Below are 17113 nucleotides of genomic sequence, written 5' to 3' on the forward strand. Positions count from 1 at the left end.
AGTGAGACAGATAACATCTCAAGTCTCAAATGACAATCCTCGGAGCAACGAGAACACCCGAAAAGCTCAACCATAAGATCCCAGCCATTTCAAAGACATCAAAAATATTTGTCTCAAACATTAAACATTTTCTAATTCATTTAGTTTAACATTTTAACATTTTCAGCTGGCATCGTATACACAACACTATTTTGTTTCTTTCTATCAATTATCAGTCATTTTTCATTTTCTCTCCTTAGGTTTATACAGATAATAATTCTTCTCTATGCATATTCAGTTTCTAACTGTTTCGTCTTTCTTGATGTAAGTGATAGCTTCAGCATAATCGATTATTCCAATCATGCAGCTGTCATCAGTTTCTTGATTTCCCACATGGTTTTCACTATCTATTTTTTTAGCAGTGTGTGAAAACATTTCATTACTTACAGTATATCTGTTTATTTCTGCAGATTGTTGGCAGCTATTTCTTCGGAATTCCTTCAGGGATTCTAATCTAACAACATGCTATACACGCTTCTTGCAGCATTGCTTGCATGTACGACATGGAGTTCCGGACAAAAAGGTGATATTGATTCCGAAAAGAAAATTACTGTCAAAATGTTCTTGATCTATAATCGCATAAAATTCATTTCGAACTTTAAGAGGAAAATTATTTAAAGTTATTCATTAACAAATACCCCTTTACTCACTGGGGTACATTTTTTTTTTCGTTTTCTGTTATATGAGATTTTTCTACCGTTATAAGTTATTTTCTTATCGCTGATTTCAAATCTGAAATCTATTTCTCTCTGCAAGCTCTAGCTTTTATCCAGTTTGATATTAAAAACTGATACATAGCCAAAGGTCCCCGGCTATCGACTAATGACTTACACCAGCTAAGTTGTTGCAGTTTAGTTGTACTACTATATAGATTCACTGGTGTGTCAATTTATCAGTCTGTAGTATCAGTATTATAAATTCACTCCAGTGGCTGCTAGAGGGCGCACTTTCCTAGCTATGTAGGGTGTGGCGTCAGGAGGACGGCTACAGTATATTTCAGTTGCAGACGCGATAAGGGAACTGTCATAATTCTCCTTTGTCTTTAGTATTATTTTCGGCGTCATTTTCAAACTGAGTAGACAAGAGCATTTTGTGGAGTTCATTTCATTTTCATATCTGATTCATGGCTTCAAGTACATGTAGATGCTCAAACAGTCCTAATGAAATATGTTATGTATGTGGTTGCTGAACACTTGTTCGTCAAAGGTGTAATGTTTCATTGTTTGTGAAGCGGGGTTATAAAGCCTATTTTGAAATTAGAGCATAGGCGGTGATAGACTTGGAAGTCTGGGGGGGGGGGGCAAGATGATGCTGTTGTCGATTCATCTATACATATATGTATTAGATCAGTCGACTTCACCTTTGATGCTGGGGGGGGGGGGACGCCCCCCACGCCCCCGTATCTCCGCCCATGAATTAGAGGGATCAAGACAAGAAATGGGTTTCTCATACTATGAGTCATAATTGCGAGGAAATGCTTCGGGACTGAACAAAAGGAAAACGAAAGGGTTTGCCTTTTGGAATTCCCATGGTTTAGCGAGAACTCACAGATGGCATAACTAACTGCTGTTTTTGCCAGGTCAACACAAAGGGCAAGAAATATCGGAACAGGATCTCTTTCCCTGATATTGCATCCTCTATTCGACCGATTCCGCACTCTGAACAACTCCCTATTCCTGTGCTTAATGGTTTTGGTTCATCTGAAGATGAAGGCACTGGACAAGATCAGCAAATGTATGCTGTTCGTGATATCCAGTTTCCAGAAATAATTTCAACATCTCAAGATTCCCTGTCTCCTGATAGCGAGAATTCATCGGCACCTCAGCAGTTTAGTCTGTCTATTTGTCAGGAAGATGATTGAAAAGGAGAAGTCAGCGTGGCTATCTTTTAAGGCAGTTATATAAAATTTTCTTGGTCAAAGAGAGGCAGATAACTAGGAGATTCTGGTTACTAGAATGCTGTTGGCTTTCCGTTAGCTCGGGTATAACATGGGTGTGTAAAGTTTCATTTCCTGTTTCGCCACCTTGATCAATTCCCCAAGATTCTTGGGGCTGTAAGTGATAAATAGGAAGAGCGCTTTCATCAACATTTCAAGACGATGGAAGAGCGCTAGCAAGATCACTGAAATAAAAATATGATGGCTAACTACTGCTGGAGCATAAAACGAGATCGCTCTCATAAAAAGAAACAAACATAACGGTTATAAGTGCAAATTCTTGCCTGCAAACTGCCAGAAAAAAATTTATTCAAGAAAGTAACACAAATAATGCTATTTTGAAAAAAATCTACAGCTTACAGGGAAAAACTAAATTCAGATTTGAAATAATCAGCATACACGAATTAGGTAAGATCAAATGTTTTTGTAAATGCAACAAAAATTTTGTTCCCCAGTGTTATTTATCTTCAGGTGAACGAAAATTATTGGAAAAAAAGAAACTATAATTTAGTGTTATCTCAGATTTATTTATCATATCGTCCCCTCCCCTTATACCAAAAACATTAATGTGTAAATTTCAAAAACTTGGGAAAAGACGTTTTAATGTTTATTCTATATTCTGCACCTGTTAACACTCTATGAGTGTTATTAAACTAAAATGTTTTGTAACATGTGTTTCAATAGGAATATATATATATTTACGTTTCTAGGAAAAAATTAGCAATATAATTTATCCAATCAGCTGATAAACCCAAAAAGTGAAAATTTGCATATCCATGTCTCTGGCATAAGGGGACGATATACAACTGATAAATGAATGGGGAATATGTACAACATGGTCAGTTCGAAGAGCTATATTATCTGCCGAATCCCACTATCTATGTAGTACAAACATTCTCGATGAACAAAATTCTCGTTAATGACGGACGATTCGTTACAAGCGCTTGTATGGTTGTTATGTAGAGCTGAATATGTATATTTAGAGATACTTAATTTTTTTAAATTCTAGTCGACATGAGTGGTTGTTTTAACCACAAGCCTTGGCCATTGGTCATCGACGCCGTTAATAATCCCGTAGGAGACATTTACACGCCAGGTTTCCGTGAAGGAGCTCTTCCGAGGAGCGCAATCTGTGATTATACGATCAAAGCTAGACCGGGTTATGTAAGTGAATTCATTATCAGTACTAAATCCTTGCAAATGCATCTCGCAAGTATTCCTCTGAAATATTTCTAACGAATTTTTTCATGCCGGAATGTGTTTCGTGTACCTGCTTAAAATGATAAAACTTATATTCCAAATTCAAAGTAAATAAATATCCTCTAAGTATATGTACTGTAAACGCTATATACTATACGCCGTATACTGTGTAAATATAGTATATACACTCATAACATTTGTGAAAACCAGTTTTTATGCTAAAAACATAAACATTTTACAAATACTGAAAAAAATAGTGAAAGGAAAAATTCCAAAAAAACACAAAAGAAAAAGGTACCTAAATGACATTATGTGACCACAAGAGGCAATATGTCCTTCCAGCAAAGACAGAAAGGATTCAAGTTATTTGTTTAGCCCCTGGAAAGTATTCAGTGTGTATTTTACCATTGCGTAAAGTTTGTCCCATACACGGACAACCTGTATAGGAAAATTCAAGATATGTGTGGTACTCTGTAACACATATTTATAAAGTGAATTAAAGAATAATTTTAAAGTATGTGACATACGGTTTGTTTTAAAACAAATGATGCGAGTATATAAAATATAATGCTTACCTAATAATGATACACTTATAAGAAACCAATATAGTTTACTGAACAAATGATACGAAAGTACGTGTGACTAGGCATACACACAAGATGTCTAACATAGTGTCAAAATTTACAAAGCGGTTGTAAATAATATACTTTTGTATAACTACTTTCCATGAACTATTACAATATATATTTATGTCCGAATGCGAAATGTGTGTGAAGTGACCTCATCAAATGAAAATAAAATTATCTAGTAGGCTACTTACATACAATAATCATATGATACAGAGCCCAAAACTCTCTTATAAACATAGTCATTTAGGTATTTTCTATTTGCATTGCCATCAGGTAATTAAACTGACTTTCAAAGAGCTCGATATGCTTCCAGCGAATGCATGCGAGAGGGACAAAGTTTTTCTCATGGATGGACCGTCCGAAAGATCACCAGACCTCGGTTCTTACTGTGGGCACGAACCTCCGCTTTTTCCCATTGTGTCCACGAGTGATGCTATGCACGTGAGCTTACGAAAACATTCCGTTGATCGACAAATGAGAGGATTCCACGCTCGATACGAAGCCATTTTGCCATCTGGTAAAGATACATTTTCTTCGCAAAAAAAAAAATGTTAGACAGAAATTATAAAAAATACCTATTAATTACAATTAGTGGACGTTTTGTCTGAGAATTTACAACAAAGTAGGGAACTGCCAGTTTAATAATAGAATTTTGTTAGTTTTGAATTAGTGAACAGATATATAAAAATATTGTCTTCATGTTAGAAAGTCCATCTATCTTTCAAGTTCTATCGAATTTTCCGAGTTAATATTTCATTTTTTTGTCATCCGAAAACTATGATTTATAATTTTCTTGTAGAGATATGTCCACGTGGTCAGCATAAATGCCGAAACAACAGGTGCTATACAGCTGAGCAAAAATGCAACGGGAAAGACGATTGCTTCGACGGATCTGACGAAGAGAACTGCAGTGAGTTATACTTCTAAAATAAATTATGGGGAAATATATTAGTTACAGGGTGATTCTTAACTCCCTTGGGCGTAAATTACTGGTGAACCACTGATCCTACTATTAGCAAAAGTATCCAAATAAAACGTGTAGATCTCAGATAGGTCATTAATATTGCAAATGAGTATATAGCTATCAAAATACACAAGTTTACTTTTTATACGGAGACCTATCCTCAAAAACGAAATTAGAAAGTTGTTCCCTGTTTCTCCTGAGGCCAACAAGTGGACTTCCACGTTTCTAAGTGCAATATTCGCAGAGATATTTGTATTGAAAAATGGTAAAGAACGACATAATTTAACGAAAACGCTGCTTTCCCTCGTTTATGCTGTTGCTTTCCTCAACTTTTCTCTGCTTTTTGAATTCAAATATGTTTGTGAACATTTCACTTCGAGACGTGTATTATTTTTGTTGTTGGCCTCAAGGTAAAGACTGACATAAATGCTCATAGAAATACGGGATATCACCAAAAAATTTTCAAAGGCCAGTAAATTTGTCATTTATACCCAAAATAAATTGTCAAAGGCAGGTAAAGTCATTTACAGTCGAAAGAATTTTTTAAAGCAAATTCAAGTCAATTACAGCAGAAAAAGTCACCAAAGCTGCCATTTAGGGCCGAAAAAAACAATCAAAGGCAAGAGAAATTACCATATACAGTTAAAAAAAATATGTAAAATGCAAATAAAGATGCCATTTAGAACCGAAAAAATTGTCAAAGTCAATAAAGCGTGTGAAGTTTCCGCATGCAGCCGAAATTTTTGTCAGATTCATGTAAAGTTGCATTTACAGCCGAGAAAACTACCAAAAGCAAGTAAAATTGTCAACTATCGATAAAATTGCTGAAAATTCGCCAATCGCAGGAAATGATGATTACTGCAGGTCAAAATGTAATTCACAATGAAAAGTAGATGTTTGACAAATACACAGGAGATGAACATATTTATATGACTACAACTGATTATGATAATTGGTCGTAATTATCATAATATAATTCATGCATGAAAATAATCTTAATTGATGATTTTAAAAATTCAGTACAGTTGTCAAAAATAAGAGAGGAAAAACAAGATATTTATTCTTTAAAGAAAAATTGAACTGCCGAAATTACGAAAATATCGCGTAAAATACGGATAATATGGTCACTTATTATAACAAGTTTCTAGCCCGCGTTTGACGAAAGCCCGTTAGCTCAGTCGGTAAGAGCGTCGTACTAATAACGCGAAGGTAGTGGGTTCGATCTCCCCACGAGCCAATTTTTGCCCGAGTGGCGTGGTGGCAAGATGCTCGTCTATCACCGTGAAGGTTGCTGTCCCGGGTTCGAATTCGAGGGAGGATATAGATAAGGATATTTCCCTCTAACGAGCTCGAGGCGACGATTGACAGCGCCTTCATTTTCAATCCATCTCATTAATGGCAGTAAATTTCAATATAGCGAAATGGCCAAAGTTAGTGTTTGGTGAAGTAGCCCGCGATTGACCGAAATACCACAAATCTGGCCCACCAGAAAAATTGTGCCCCTTGTACTAAAGTAGCTACTCTCTAGTACGCCGTTAAAGTTCCGAACGATCATGCGTTGAAAGTGATTGTAATTGATGTTGAAGATTTGTATTTAACGAAAGTTCGTTCACATATAAGTTTAATACTTATAGTTTATTAAGTTTAAGATTTATATCTATGTAGAGAAAATAATGGCAATTTTTTTATTAATACCAATATTATTATTTCAGATCTTCCCTTACCAAATTACACGTGTGGCATCAGCACTATTCATCCCATAGAATCATCCGAAGTTGGAATGGACCGTATAGTAGGTGGTATACAAGCTCGACCGCACAGCTGGCCCTGGCAAGTGGACATGCAAATCGCATTGCATTATCCCAATAACCATAAATGCGGTGCGACCCTCATAAATTCCCAATGGATCATGACAGCTGCTCATTGTGTTGAAGGGTATGTTTGTGTGTGTGGAAATCATAAGCATATTTTAGCGTTGTAAAGATTGCTTCTTCCATGCTACACATAACTATGATCACGCTAACATATGTTATAATAGAACATGAATGAATGAACCTCCAGAACTTTACCACTGGACTTATCCCGTTGCCCAGATCTCTTCCAGCCCAGCGTCGTGGCAGAGTCTGAAACACTTTATTTTGTGTCAAAAAATATATAAAAAAAAAGAACAAACGAAAATTTTTGCAACATATTTTCCCCGGAAAATTGGGTATTGTCGCGATTAACAAATTTTGTGGTGATTACAGACGAGATGGGGTTGGGAGTTGGAGAAAAGTTTCGGGGTTCCGTTAAGACGGATGAATATACACATTATAAAGCAATTGGAGGGGGCCACGTACCATCTCATCTGTTATCTTACACTTGCCATACTAAACAGGATACAAAAAAAAACAAAAAAATTAAACGAAATGAGAATCTTATTGTGAAATATAAAATATCCATTGGAGTGAGTAAATCTCGCTTAACACCTTATTGGTGGGTTTGATAACTTGCGGACTAGATGCCAGCATCAGTTTTATTCGGTAGAGTTCACTCGCTCCGGTGGATTTGATGAAAACAATACAAAATAGAAATATTTTGTGGGGGAATATATACAATTAGGGATCACCCGTGCAGTCCCTATTCCAGTTTAGTGTGTTGTATGTGACTGGAGGGAATTCCGTGCACTTTCCTAGCTGGTCCTAAATTTGCTGCCATTTTGGAGGGTTGCTTGTTTGAGTTATCGCTTGAGGAGTGTTAGTGGGAAAGGGTTATCAAGTTTATTGTCACAGTTGATTGCAGCTTTGGCTAGAGAGTCTGCTCTCTCGTTTCCAAGATTACCTACATGGGCCTTGGTCCAACCTAGGAAAATTTTTGGGTTATTTAATAGACGCCGCCTCAATACACGTACTATTGTGTTCCTATTTGTTGGATCTAGAAGTGCTTGAAGAGAGGAGCCAGCTATCGGTTATTATTAAAAATAGTTCTTTTCTGTGTTCCCGTTGCGTATTGTGTAGCTGCTTCTATCCCCAACAATTCTGCTTGAAAGTTACTATTATTTTTATCTAGCGCTGATTGCCCCGTTTGCTTTTCTGTATTGTCTGTGTATACACAATAAGCTGCCCCGACGCCTTCATCGGTTTTGGAGCCATCTGTGTATATGTGGGTGTTTGCTAGTTTTATATCGTGGCCGTCAATCGAAATTTGATTGGGGATAGTTGAGCAGGAATAGTGGTGGTGCCCGTCATGCTCCCGTGCTGCAAAGTTATTGGGCGTCAAAGTCTAGAAGTTCTGGTTGAATGTTTTTCCTAAACCTAACTGCGTTTTTGTATATACTACTTCCATTTGGAGCTTTAGGCGTAGTGAGTAGTTGCCTCTGATCACCTGGAGTCCGAGCGTGGCTGTTGTGTTATAGGCCCCGGTTATTGTTAAAAGAAATTTCCTCTGTGCGCTATCTAGGGCCTGATGTGGTTTTTTTTTTTGGTTGGATTCTTATACCAAGCTGAGGCGCCATGGGCTAAGAATCTCTCGACTACCGTCTTGTACATGGTGTTCCTAATGATTTGTGAGATGCCCCAGGATTTGCCTGCTATTTTAGTTAGTTTAAAATGGAAGCGAGTCGCTTTTAGTTTGCGTTCATTGATGTGTGATTCCCAGCCGAAGTTTTTTTGGATGGTTACGCCTAAATATTTGAGATTGTTTACACGTTTAATATTTTTACCATTAATTTTGATCCTAGGGGGATATTTATTTTTTGTGAAACAGAGAAATTGTGTTTTTTCCGTTGAGATTTTGAGGTTATGTTCTCTAAGCCAACTCGAAAAATCGTTAAGAATTTTATTTGTCTTTGTCGCTAGCTGTGATACATTAACTGACCCTATCACAAAGGCAAAGCCATCAGCAAAGGCCTGGACATGGGTATCTTCCTGGAGGGGGATTGTTACAATAGAACAATTAACCATCACTTTTTTTATTTATTGGATAAAACACGTTACAAATTACAAAAGAAAGACAGACAGATGTGAAGACAAAAATAAGCGAACCCAAACAAAAATGGACATAATCATACAACCACTTTGTGACCTTCAAGGGACCGCTTGTCCAGAAGATCAAAAATAACTTTTATTAATTAATTATTATCCATGCCAAAGCACTTTGTTTCCGGTGTGAACAGATGAATGCTCTGGACCACTTATATTCGTACGCAGCACTTTCTGGCGCACGAATTTGATAAGACATTAGCACAGAAAAGCTTACGATATACATGTACTGTTTAGTAGAAGCAGATGGAGGTTCTAACACGCTACAGGACATTCGAGCAGCCTCTCACGTGAAATAATTATAGTTTTTGTATGTCCTTTAATATGGCTATTCGTCTGTATAACTTTAATTCTAGCGGTCCGATGTGGACGGTATAAAAATGCATCCTATAGTCTTTTGAATGCCAGTTGATGAATTGAACTGGTTATTTGTAGCTTTTTAGGATGCTTAATTATTCAACCTTGACTGGTAAATGCCAGGGAGAGGTGTTTTAATTGAATGGATATTTTTGATATACCGTTGTTCTTTAAAATATGTTTGAATCTTCTCAATAACTTTTCTATTTATAGAATGCATCCCCGAAACTTCAGAATTCACATGGGAAATCATAACAGGTTTAAGAGAGATAAATACGAGCAAGTCCGATTAGTTGAAAAGATAGTGATGTATCCCGGAGTCACAGGTGATCAGGTGCGTTACCATATTTTTTTTTCTATTCGCAAATGCTTATAACACATCACTGAAATATTTATTTATATTGTATATAAATTTAGGCTTTATCCGCGATGATGATTTAATATAACGATGACTTTATAATTCATCCGAAGATGCTGAATTGAGAAAATTATTTCAGAAAAAGACGATGCATTTCAATTTCTATCGATTGTTAAGGGAGATCTCGAAGTTGTGGTTGTGTCGCGGGGAACTTTTCTCTAGCAGAGTTGTCAATAAATGGAATGGTTTATAGCCAAGTGTTGTGAATTATACCACAATTGTCTCGTGTAAAAAGAAATAGGATGTTCATTCGATGAATCGAGAAGCCGTCCATAATTAGACAAGACAGATGTAATTTTTCATGGGCAATGCCTAATATTTCATCAAAATTATTATTTTTTTCTTGCAATTGTTGTTTTTTTGTTGTTGTTGTATTTTAAATATACTTTGCATCCATATTTCATTTATGGACATTTCAGTCACCTGGCGTGTTGTGGCTTTTGCATTGGTATTTGTATAATTTACAGTATTTCCTATTCGTGGTACCCTTCCTAGTTTTCTGCCAAAACACCGTTGCAGTGCCAATTCCCATATCTTAGCGAAATATAAATTTCACGTGTTAAATAAATGTTAAAAAAATTCCCTCCTGAAGTTTTTGCTAGTATTTAAGTTCTCTATATGCTTTTAATTTCACATCCAGCATCCAGCTGCTTGTTCAGATGTTATGTGAACATTTATGGCTCGCTATGCGCATTGGTCAATGACGATTGTGCAGGCATTCGAAGAAAATACAAATGCAGGAAAAGTCTTAAAATTATATATTTATTTCTCCGATGCGGCATTGCATGGACTGTGGAAGTAATAAAGACAGGAACATCTCGTATTCGAAGAACTTTTGGCCACTATGTGTGCCCGACGACACATCAATTTCTACGGAGCCAGCCGAAAAGGAAGTTCACGTAATTAAAGAGCCGAGCTACGTTGTCAAGGTGGGTGTTTTTGCCTAGCGAAGGTTTCGACATCTATCAAATAGAAACAATCACTTAGTAGTGCAGCGGTTTTCAACAGGTGCTCCGCGGCCACTTGAGGAAAATAAAAAAACGGTAAAATTAAAAAATAATAATTATAAATATTTTTAAACAGTAAAAATAAATCAGTTACTTTGATAAATAATTAATAAATGGGCCTACGGGGCCCTGCCATAGAATTTTGTTTACTAAAAACGGCTCCGCGAGTCAAAAATGTTGAGAACCGCTGACTTAGTGGAAGAGTATAATCTCGCCGTTGAAAACCACGTACATGGAGAACGCGATCTCTTCGTTTTCCACAGTTGACTTCAGGGTAATTGGCTAGAACGTATAGAATTTTCTATTCATGCATATTGTCTGAAACTTTACTAAAACTCTTTGAATAGCCAGAGGAAATAGCTTAAGCCAGTTCCCAAGGTGGGATGGCTTATTCTCCAGGCGTATACATTTCAACCTTCTGGAAACTGACGCAAAATATTAATTCCGACAAAAAAAAAGAGACGCTCAGTGTTCCCCGAGGAAAAATAAACTTGATTGGCTCAAAATAGTGTATATACTTTCAGTAAAGCAAAAAGGAGGGTCTACGTCACGATGGACAAGACTATGCCACGTCGCCCCTCAGGAAACAAAATAAATAATTTTTAAGTGCGTATAGAAAAAGGGGAAATTGAACACACAACGATAGAAAGCAGCAGCAGATATTTGATATTATTTTCGAAGAAAAGAGAGAAAAGGAAAGGAGTGAGTCAATTTTTGTTTGCTCGAAAAAACACCCCCAACGACGTGGTGTGCAAGAGAAATGGTGGAAAAGTATATAATATATATATATATATGTATAATATTCAAAAGATATTTCAATACAACGCAGCGTATGCATCTACGGTTGAAATTATTCTCTGTGGTATTACATCGCCACGTGTTCCCAGACGGAAGACTTTACTTTTGTCAACTGCCCATGCCCAGAATACTAACTTGGAAGATAATAATTCTAGACAGCCCTCTGAACTTTTGACGTTTGTAGAAGTTGGTTCAACTACTGGACAGTAACCTACATCTACTCCACAATAAGCTGTAGGAATAAGTGTTCGAAATTCACGCTCAGATAATCCATCTTATGAGCCAACAAGAGAGGTAGTACGGGTACCTATTAGAAAATATTATATACCGCCAAGAAGACAAGCTGTTTCATCAACTTCTGGCAGGTGCGAATGGAATGGAGGTGCTGGCCATAAAGGCGAAAATTTACATATTATTCTGACGTAATTGCTTGTACTGAAAATCAATGAGATTTGTATATTCTAGATTGGATAAATTCAATTCCAGATTGTACCATAACATATTATTGTTATACATAACAAGATTATTGTGCGATTATCTCAACAAGGACAATGAATAGTACGATTAACTGTGTACGATGTATGATTGCAATATTCATTCCAGATTTCTTATCGTACATATACATATGTATATATGGAAAAAAAACCACGTTGTTATTTTCTCATAAATTAATGAATTTCCGGATACACCCATCCTTCAAAAACGCTTCGATAGCTCAGATGTTAAGCGGGGTGTGTCCCGTCTCTCAATGTGCGATGCCAAGCTTGTTTAACTTTTAGAAAAAATACAAATTTCACAATAGACACCTGTTTTTAACTCACAACAATAATGCAGCTTTGCTTAAAAAAAAGAATGTGCCTTGGCTCGATAAGCTTCGGCTCTCATTATTATTTTTTAACACCAAAAATACCGATGTTCTATTTTATATAAACTTCCGTCTATTTACGAGGCACCCCGTAATATTTATTTGGTGAAATTAAACAAATATTTAGATCTCACATTATTTTTTGTCTCTGTAACCATGAAGGCACTTCAACAAGACTTTGACCGCAAGCACGACATTGCTCTGATGAAACTGAATGCGCCAGTCGAGATTACGGAAGGTGTAAGACCGGCATGTTTAGCTCCTAAAGGTTGCGTTGAAGAAATCGGAACGAAGTGTGTTGTGACGGGGTGGGGAGAAACAAGAGGTAATTTTTTTAATACTTTATGCTCAAACGTAAAGTGTGCTCCTATGGGTATGCAGCGTTACATCAGCAGATTCCGATGGACATAATCGCGACGATCATTTTCATATGTAAAGTGGAGGTATCCGTGTATTGCGTAATTGTCTATAGGAGGGGTAACCAACAGCTTGCCCGTGAAGTGATTCTGTGATGCCCGCGACAAGGTACCGTGAAAAAGTTAAATTTGAACTATCGGTTCCAACAACAGATTTCTCGATTAACAAACTGCTTACAAACTTCCTATTTCTAGTGACGAAATTAATTTAATAACTAACTAATTAATTCAATTAATAATGGAGCGCCTTATACACCGGAGTCGCACCACTGATGCGGCCCGCGACGCTATAGCTGATCATTATGTTTGCCCGCAAACCATAGGCGGAGATAGACTTGGAAGTCTGGATCTGCCCACTCCACTTTTGATGCTAGGGGGAGGGGCAATGTCCCCACGTCCCCGCCGCAAACAGAAACAAGTTGGCCACCCCTGGTCTATAGAATGTCTGCCCCCCCCTTCCCCCCCGTTAGGTATCAAAATACTCATTGCAATGATTCGCACCAAAATCTGCATAAATGTGGTGCTGCATACCAATTGGATGCTCTGTATCACGAACGTACTATGGTTGAAGAGCAAATATGAAACATAGAATGCGGTAGTGCCGAAGGTCATCATAGTGCAATCAACGTGATTAGATATCGGTGCTTATCACGGAATCAACGGAAAGGATGAGCGTGATCACCATTCATAAATGTCCGTTACCAGGGCTGGACAAATCTACTGTCGGACATGCCCGGGCCATGTAAATTTTTTTATCGGGCATGTACCTTTCTTTACTACCTACTCGACCCGGCCATAACAATAAATTAAAGGTATACAGCAGGCGTCTTCAACCCGTTGCTCGCGAGCACCACGGTTCTCCCTGAAGAACAGAGAGTGCTCGATGCTCGTGTCCGATTTCGTGCTCGCGAGCACTTTATCAACGTCCCAAGTAAATACATATTGTACAAATTTCATTGAAAGATTGAAATTATTCTGATTTCATACATTCGTATGTCAAACCTTCCGTAAGGGTGCTCTTCTTTCGATGATGGGTACAGACAGTGCTCGCGACTAGGAAAAGGTTGAAGACCTCTGGTATACAGGGTGCCGTTGATCCTAGAGGTGTATTTCCAATTAGAAAACGTTCTCAAATAACGTAAGTACTCAGATATGTCCTTCATTTTTCCGGGGGTTGTACAGTTATTAAAATAAAACAAAAAACTTTTTATACATCCCCCATTTTCCCAAAAATCTATTAAAATGTTGTTTCCCTGTCTTTCCTAATGCCAACTACACAAATTCCACGTTTCCAAGTGCAATATTCACAGAGATATTCAAATTCTAAAAACGGAGGGAATTTGGGAATGAAACAGCGTTAAATGCGGGTAAAATTGTTTTTCCCTAACTTTCTTCTCCGTTTTTCGAATTCAAATATCTCAGCGAATATTGCACTTGGAAACGTGGAATTTATTTTTGTTGGCATCACGAGTGACATCGCAAAATCTTTCCAATTGGGTTTTGGGGCACACGGGGACTGTATAAAAATTATGATACATCTGAGTACTACACGTTATTTGAAAACTTTTTCTAATAAAATATACCTCTAGGATCAACGGTTCACCAGTAAAATGTCACACCCCCCGTTTGTTGTGCACCCTGTATAAATACAATATATGTAATAATATTTACTAGCATTTTCTTTGGACATGCAAAATTTCTACTCGGACGTCCATTATTCCAAGTTACTTGCCCGACAGGGCATGTGACTTCTTTGAGATTTGTCCAGCCCCGTACGTTACTACTTATGTTTATTCAGAAGATAAAATTTATCAGAAAATCATTGAATTAAATTTCGTATAAGCCCAAGATTGGTTTTGTCTAAGCAACTGATAAATTGTTTCGTTTCACATGAAAACTCATTTTATTATACCTAAAAAATATGTCGAAGGAATCCAAGAATCATATAGAAAAGTTAATTTAGTAACTGTCAAGAAGTAACTGTTCATCTGAAATGTTTTTCTAGGATAAGCGAGACAATGTTTAAAACATTTTCTTGTAAAAATCGTTCTGATAATATCATAAGTAAACACCCCGCATATTCTATTCAACTCAAAAATTTTTTTGGGTGTCATGCTAAATATTATTAACATGAATTCCATTATTGTGTGTTAAAAGATGCTTATTTAAGATAATTTATTTCATAACCATCATACGCGAGCGCGATATAGCCATAGTTCATGGGACACTTTGGAGTTCAGAGACTTTTTCGAGTTTCTAGAAAAAATATTTGAATTGTTTTGAAATGACGGATCGTGAACCATATGCTTGGAATGACAATTTCCGGCAAAAATTTAGTCACGACAGCACTTAGGGAAACAACAAAAAAAATCGTATGAGAAGAGAGATGTTTTGATCATCCCATATTAGAAAAAGCAGCAAGTAAGTCTTAAATTTCACAAAATATTTTAATTGCTATTTTCAATGTTTGGATGCATTTCCGTAAAAATTGCACGCATTTTTACGAAGGTAAGGTATCTTTCTTTGAAAAATTGCAATTTCAATCTCATGTTTTTTGAGTACAACAAATTAAGATTTCAACCAAATCCGACCAAACTCTTAGAACTTGACAACGTAAAAATTACAAAACATACTGATATTAGAAATAAAACTACTGCATTTGATATTCCATAAGATATGAGCATTCAAAGGGAATAGGTTTTAAGTACGCACGCGTGAAAGATATACAGACCTTATCTTATTTTTTATTGGCAACTACATAGAGCAACTTCTGTAAAAATTTCAGTTGAATATCATGAAAATTCAGAATGATATACGCGTTACAAGGAGTTATTTTCAAATAACTTCCTGATTATATCTGAGTGACACGAGGGGTTTCCATACATTGTTATGTTTTACCATACCTCACAGGATAGTCAAATTCAATTACATAAAAGCTGAACATATGGTAAATACACACCACACAAATATTTGAAAATTAAGTAATTTAACTCCCTCTTCTCTCTAATAGCTTATCTGCGTAATATTGAAGGGTTTATTTTTGAACCAATCAAATGAGAGAAATTAACCGAAAAAGTAGTTTGTGGAAAATCCCTCATCATACAGATACAATCAGGAAATTACTTGAAAACGGCTTCACAATATATCGTGTATATATTTTTGAATTTTCATGATATTCAACTGTAGTTTCCACAGAAGTTGCTCTATGTAGTTGACAACAAAACTGTAAAAGATGAGGTGAAATTTTTTTTTGCGCATGCGTACTTAAAAACAGTTTCCTTTAAATGCTCAGATCTCATGAAATATCAGAGTGATTTATTTCAAATTTCAATATTTTGTGTAATTTTTACGTTGTAAAGTTCTGTAAGTTTTATCAAATTTTATTGAAAACTTCATTATTTTGTTTTTAGCAAAAAACGTGTAATATTGGTATTTTTAGCAACATTGATGTCTTCGGGAAAATATGTGCAGTTTTCACAAAAATGCATCAAATACATTGAAAATATCAATTAAAATATTTTGTGATTGTTACAGATTACTTGCAGCTTCTATAATGCTTATCATCATCATTATGATCATACATTGCACAAAATGTATGATCATAAACTTTTTTTTTCTTATTTAATGTTTTGTCTGGTTTCCTGAATGCAGTCGTGACTAAATTTTCAATAGAAATTGTGAGTATAAGCATAGCGTTAACACATGACCAGAATTGCTGGATAATTCACCAGGTATTTTTCTAAATATTCGAAGAAATCTCTGAACTCCAAAATGTCCCATGATTTATGGCTATGTACATTATTTAGTTTCTTCGATTTTGAAGGTGGGAAAGTATCATTGATTACTTTCCCTTTTTGAAAATGAAAAGCTATCACTGGATAAGATATTGCTGTGTGTGTTCTTGTACTGACAATAGAGACACTTTCAATGAATTTCATGAATACAAAGATTATGCAACGGAAGTATTAAATATTTACAGGAACTGGGAGTAGTGAAGCATTGAAACAGGCGGACTTGTTCGTACAGACAGATGATCAATGTTCTCAAGCTAGTGAGAGGGAGTACCATATCTGTTTGGACAGCCGGGGAAAACGAGCTGGTATTTGTATTGTGGGTATCACACATTCATCGATATGTGTTCAAAAACCGTCACGTGTACCCAAAATTAGAACCAATAACACAATGTACGATTTTTTTTTTCATTTCTAGGGTGACAGTGGTGGTCCATTGGCCTGCAAAATAAATAATAAGTATCATGTCCTCGGCGTTGCGAGTTATGTGACAAGGGGTAATATGCTGACAGGACTATGTGCCGTCGGAGCTCTCTCTGTGTACAACAGAGTCGCTAATAAAATCGATTGGATTCAAAACATGATCCAACGATTCGATTGAAAGACAAAATGTTCTCTCTCAAAAAAAAATTATCTGCATAAAAATGTATATTTTAAATAAATATTGCAGCACT

General features: G+C 36.3%; 1 protein-coding gene across 1 annotated transcript; it reads left to right on the top strand.

The window, feature by feature from the left end:
• Nucleotides 1–401: 401 nt before the first annotated feature.
• LOC149089823 (chymotrypsin-like elastase family member 1) lies at nucleotides 402–17113 on the top strand. Its single transcript, XM_089249844.1, has 9 exons — nucleotides 402–562; nucleotides 2985–3139; nucleotides 4078–4321; nucleotides 4604–4714; nucleotides 6481–6703; nucleotides 9358–9478; nucleotides 12395–12557; nucleotides 16628–16758; nucleotides 16858–17113. Exons 1-9 carry the CDS (start codon nucleotides 502–504, stop codon nucleotides 17038–17040), a joined length of 1392 nt encoding a protein of 463 aa, XP_089105970.1. The 5' UTR covers nucleotides 402–501; the 3' UTR covers nucleotides 17041–17113.

This window comes from Pholcus phalangioides, unplaced genomic scaffold, assembly GCF_987345545.1.
Source record: "Pholcus phalangioides strain wild (caught in Gottingen) unplaced genomic scaffold, Ppha-v1.0 ptg000001l_1, whole genome shotgun sequence".
Lineage (NCBI taxonomy): Eukaryota > Metazoa > Arthropoda > Arachnida > Araneae > Pholcidae > Pholcus > Pholcus phalangioides.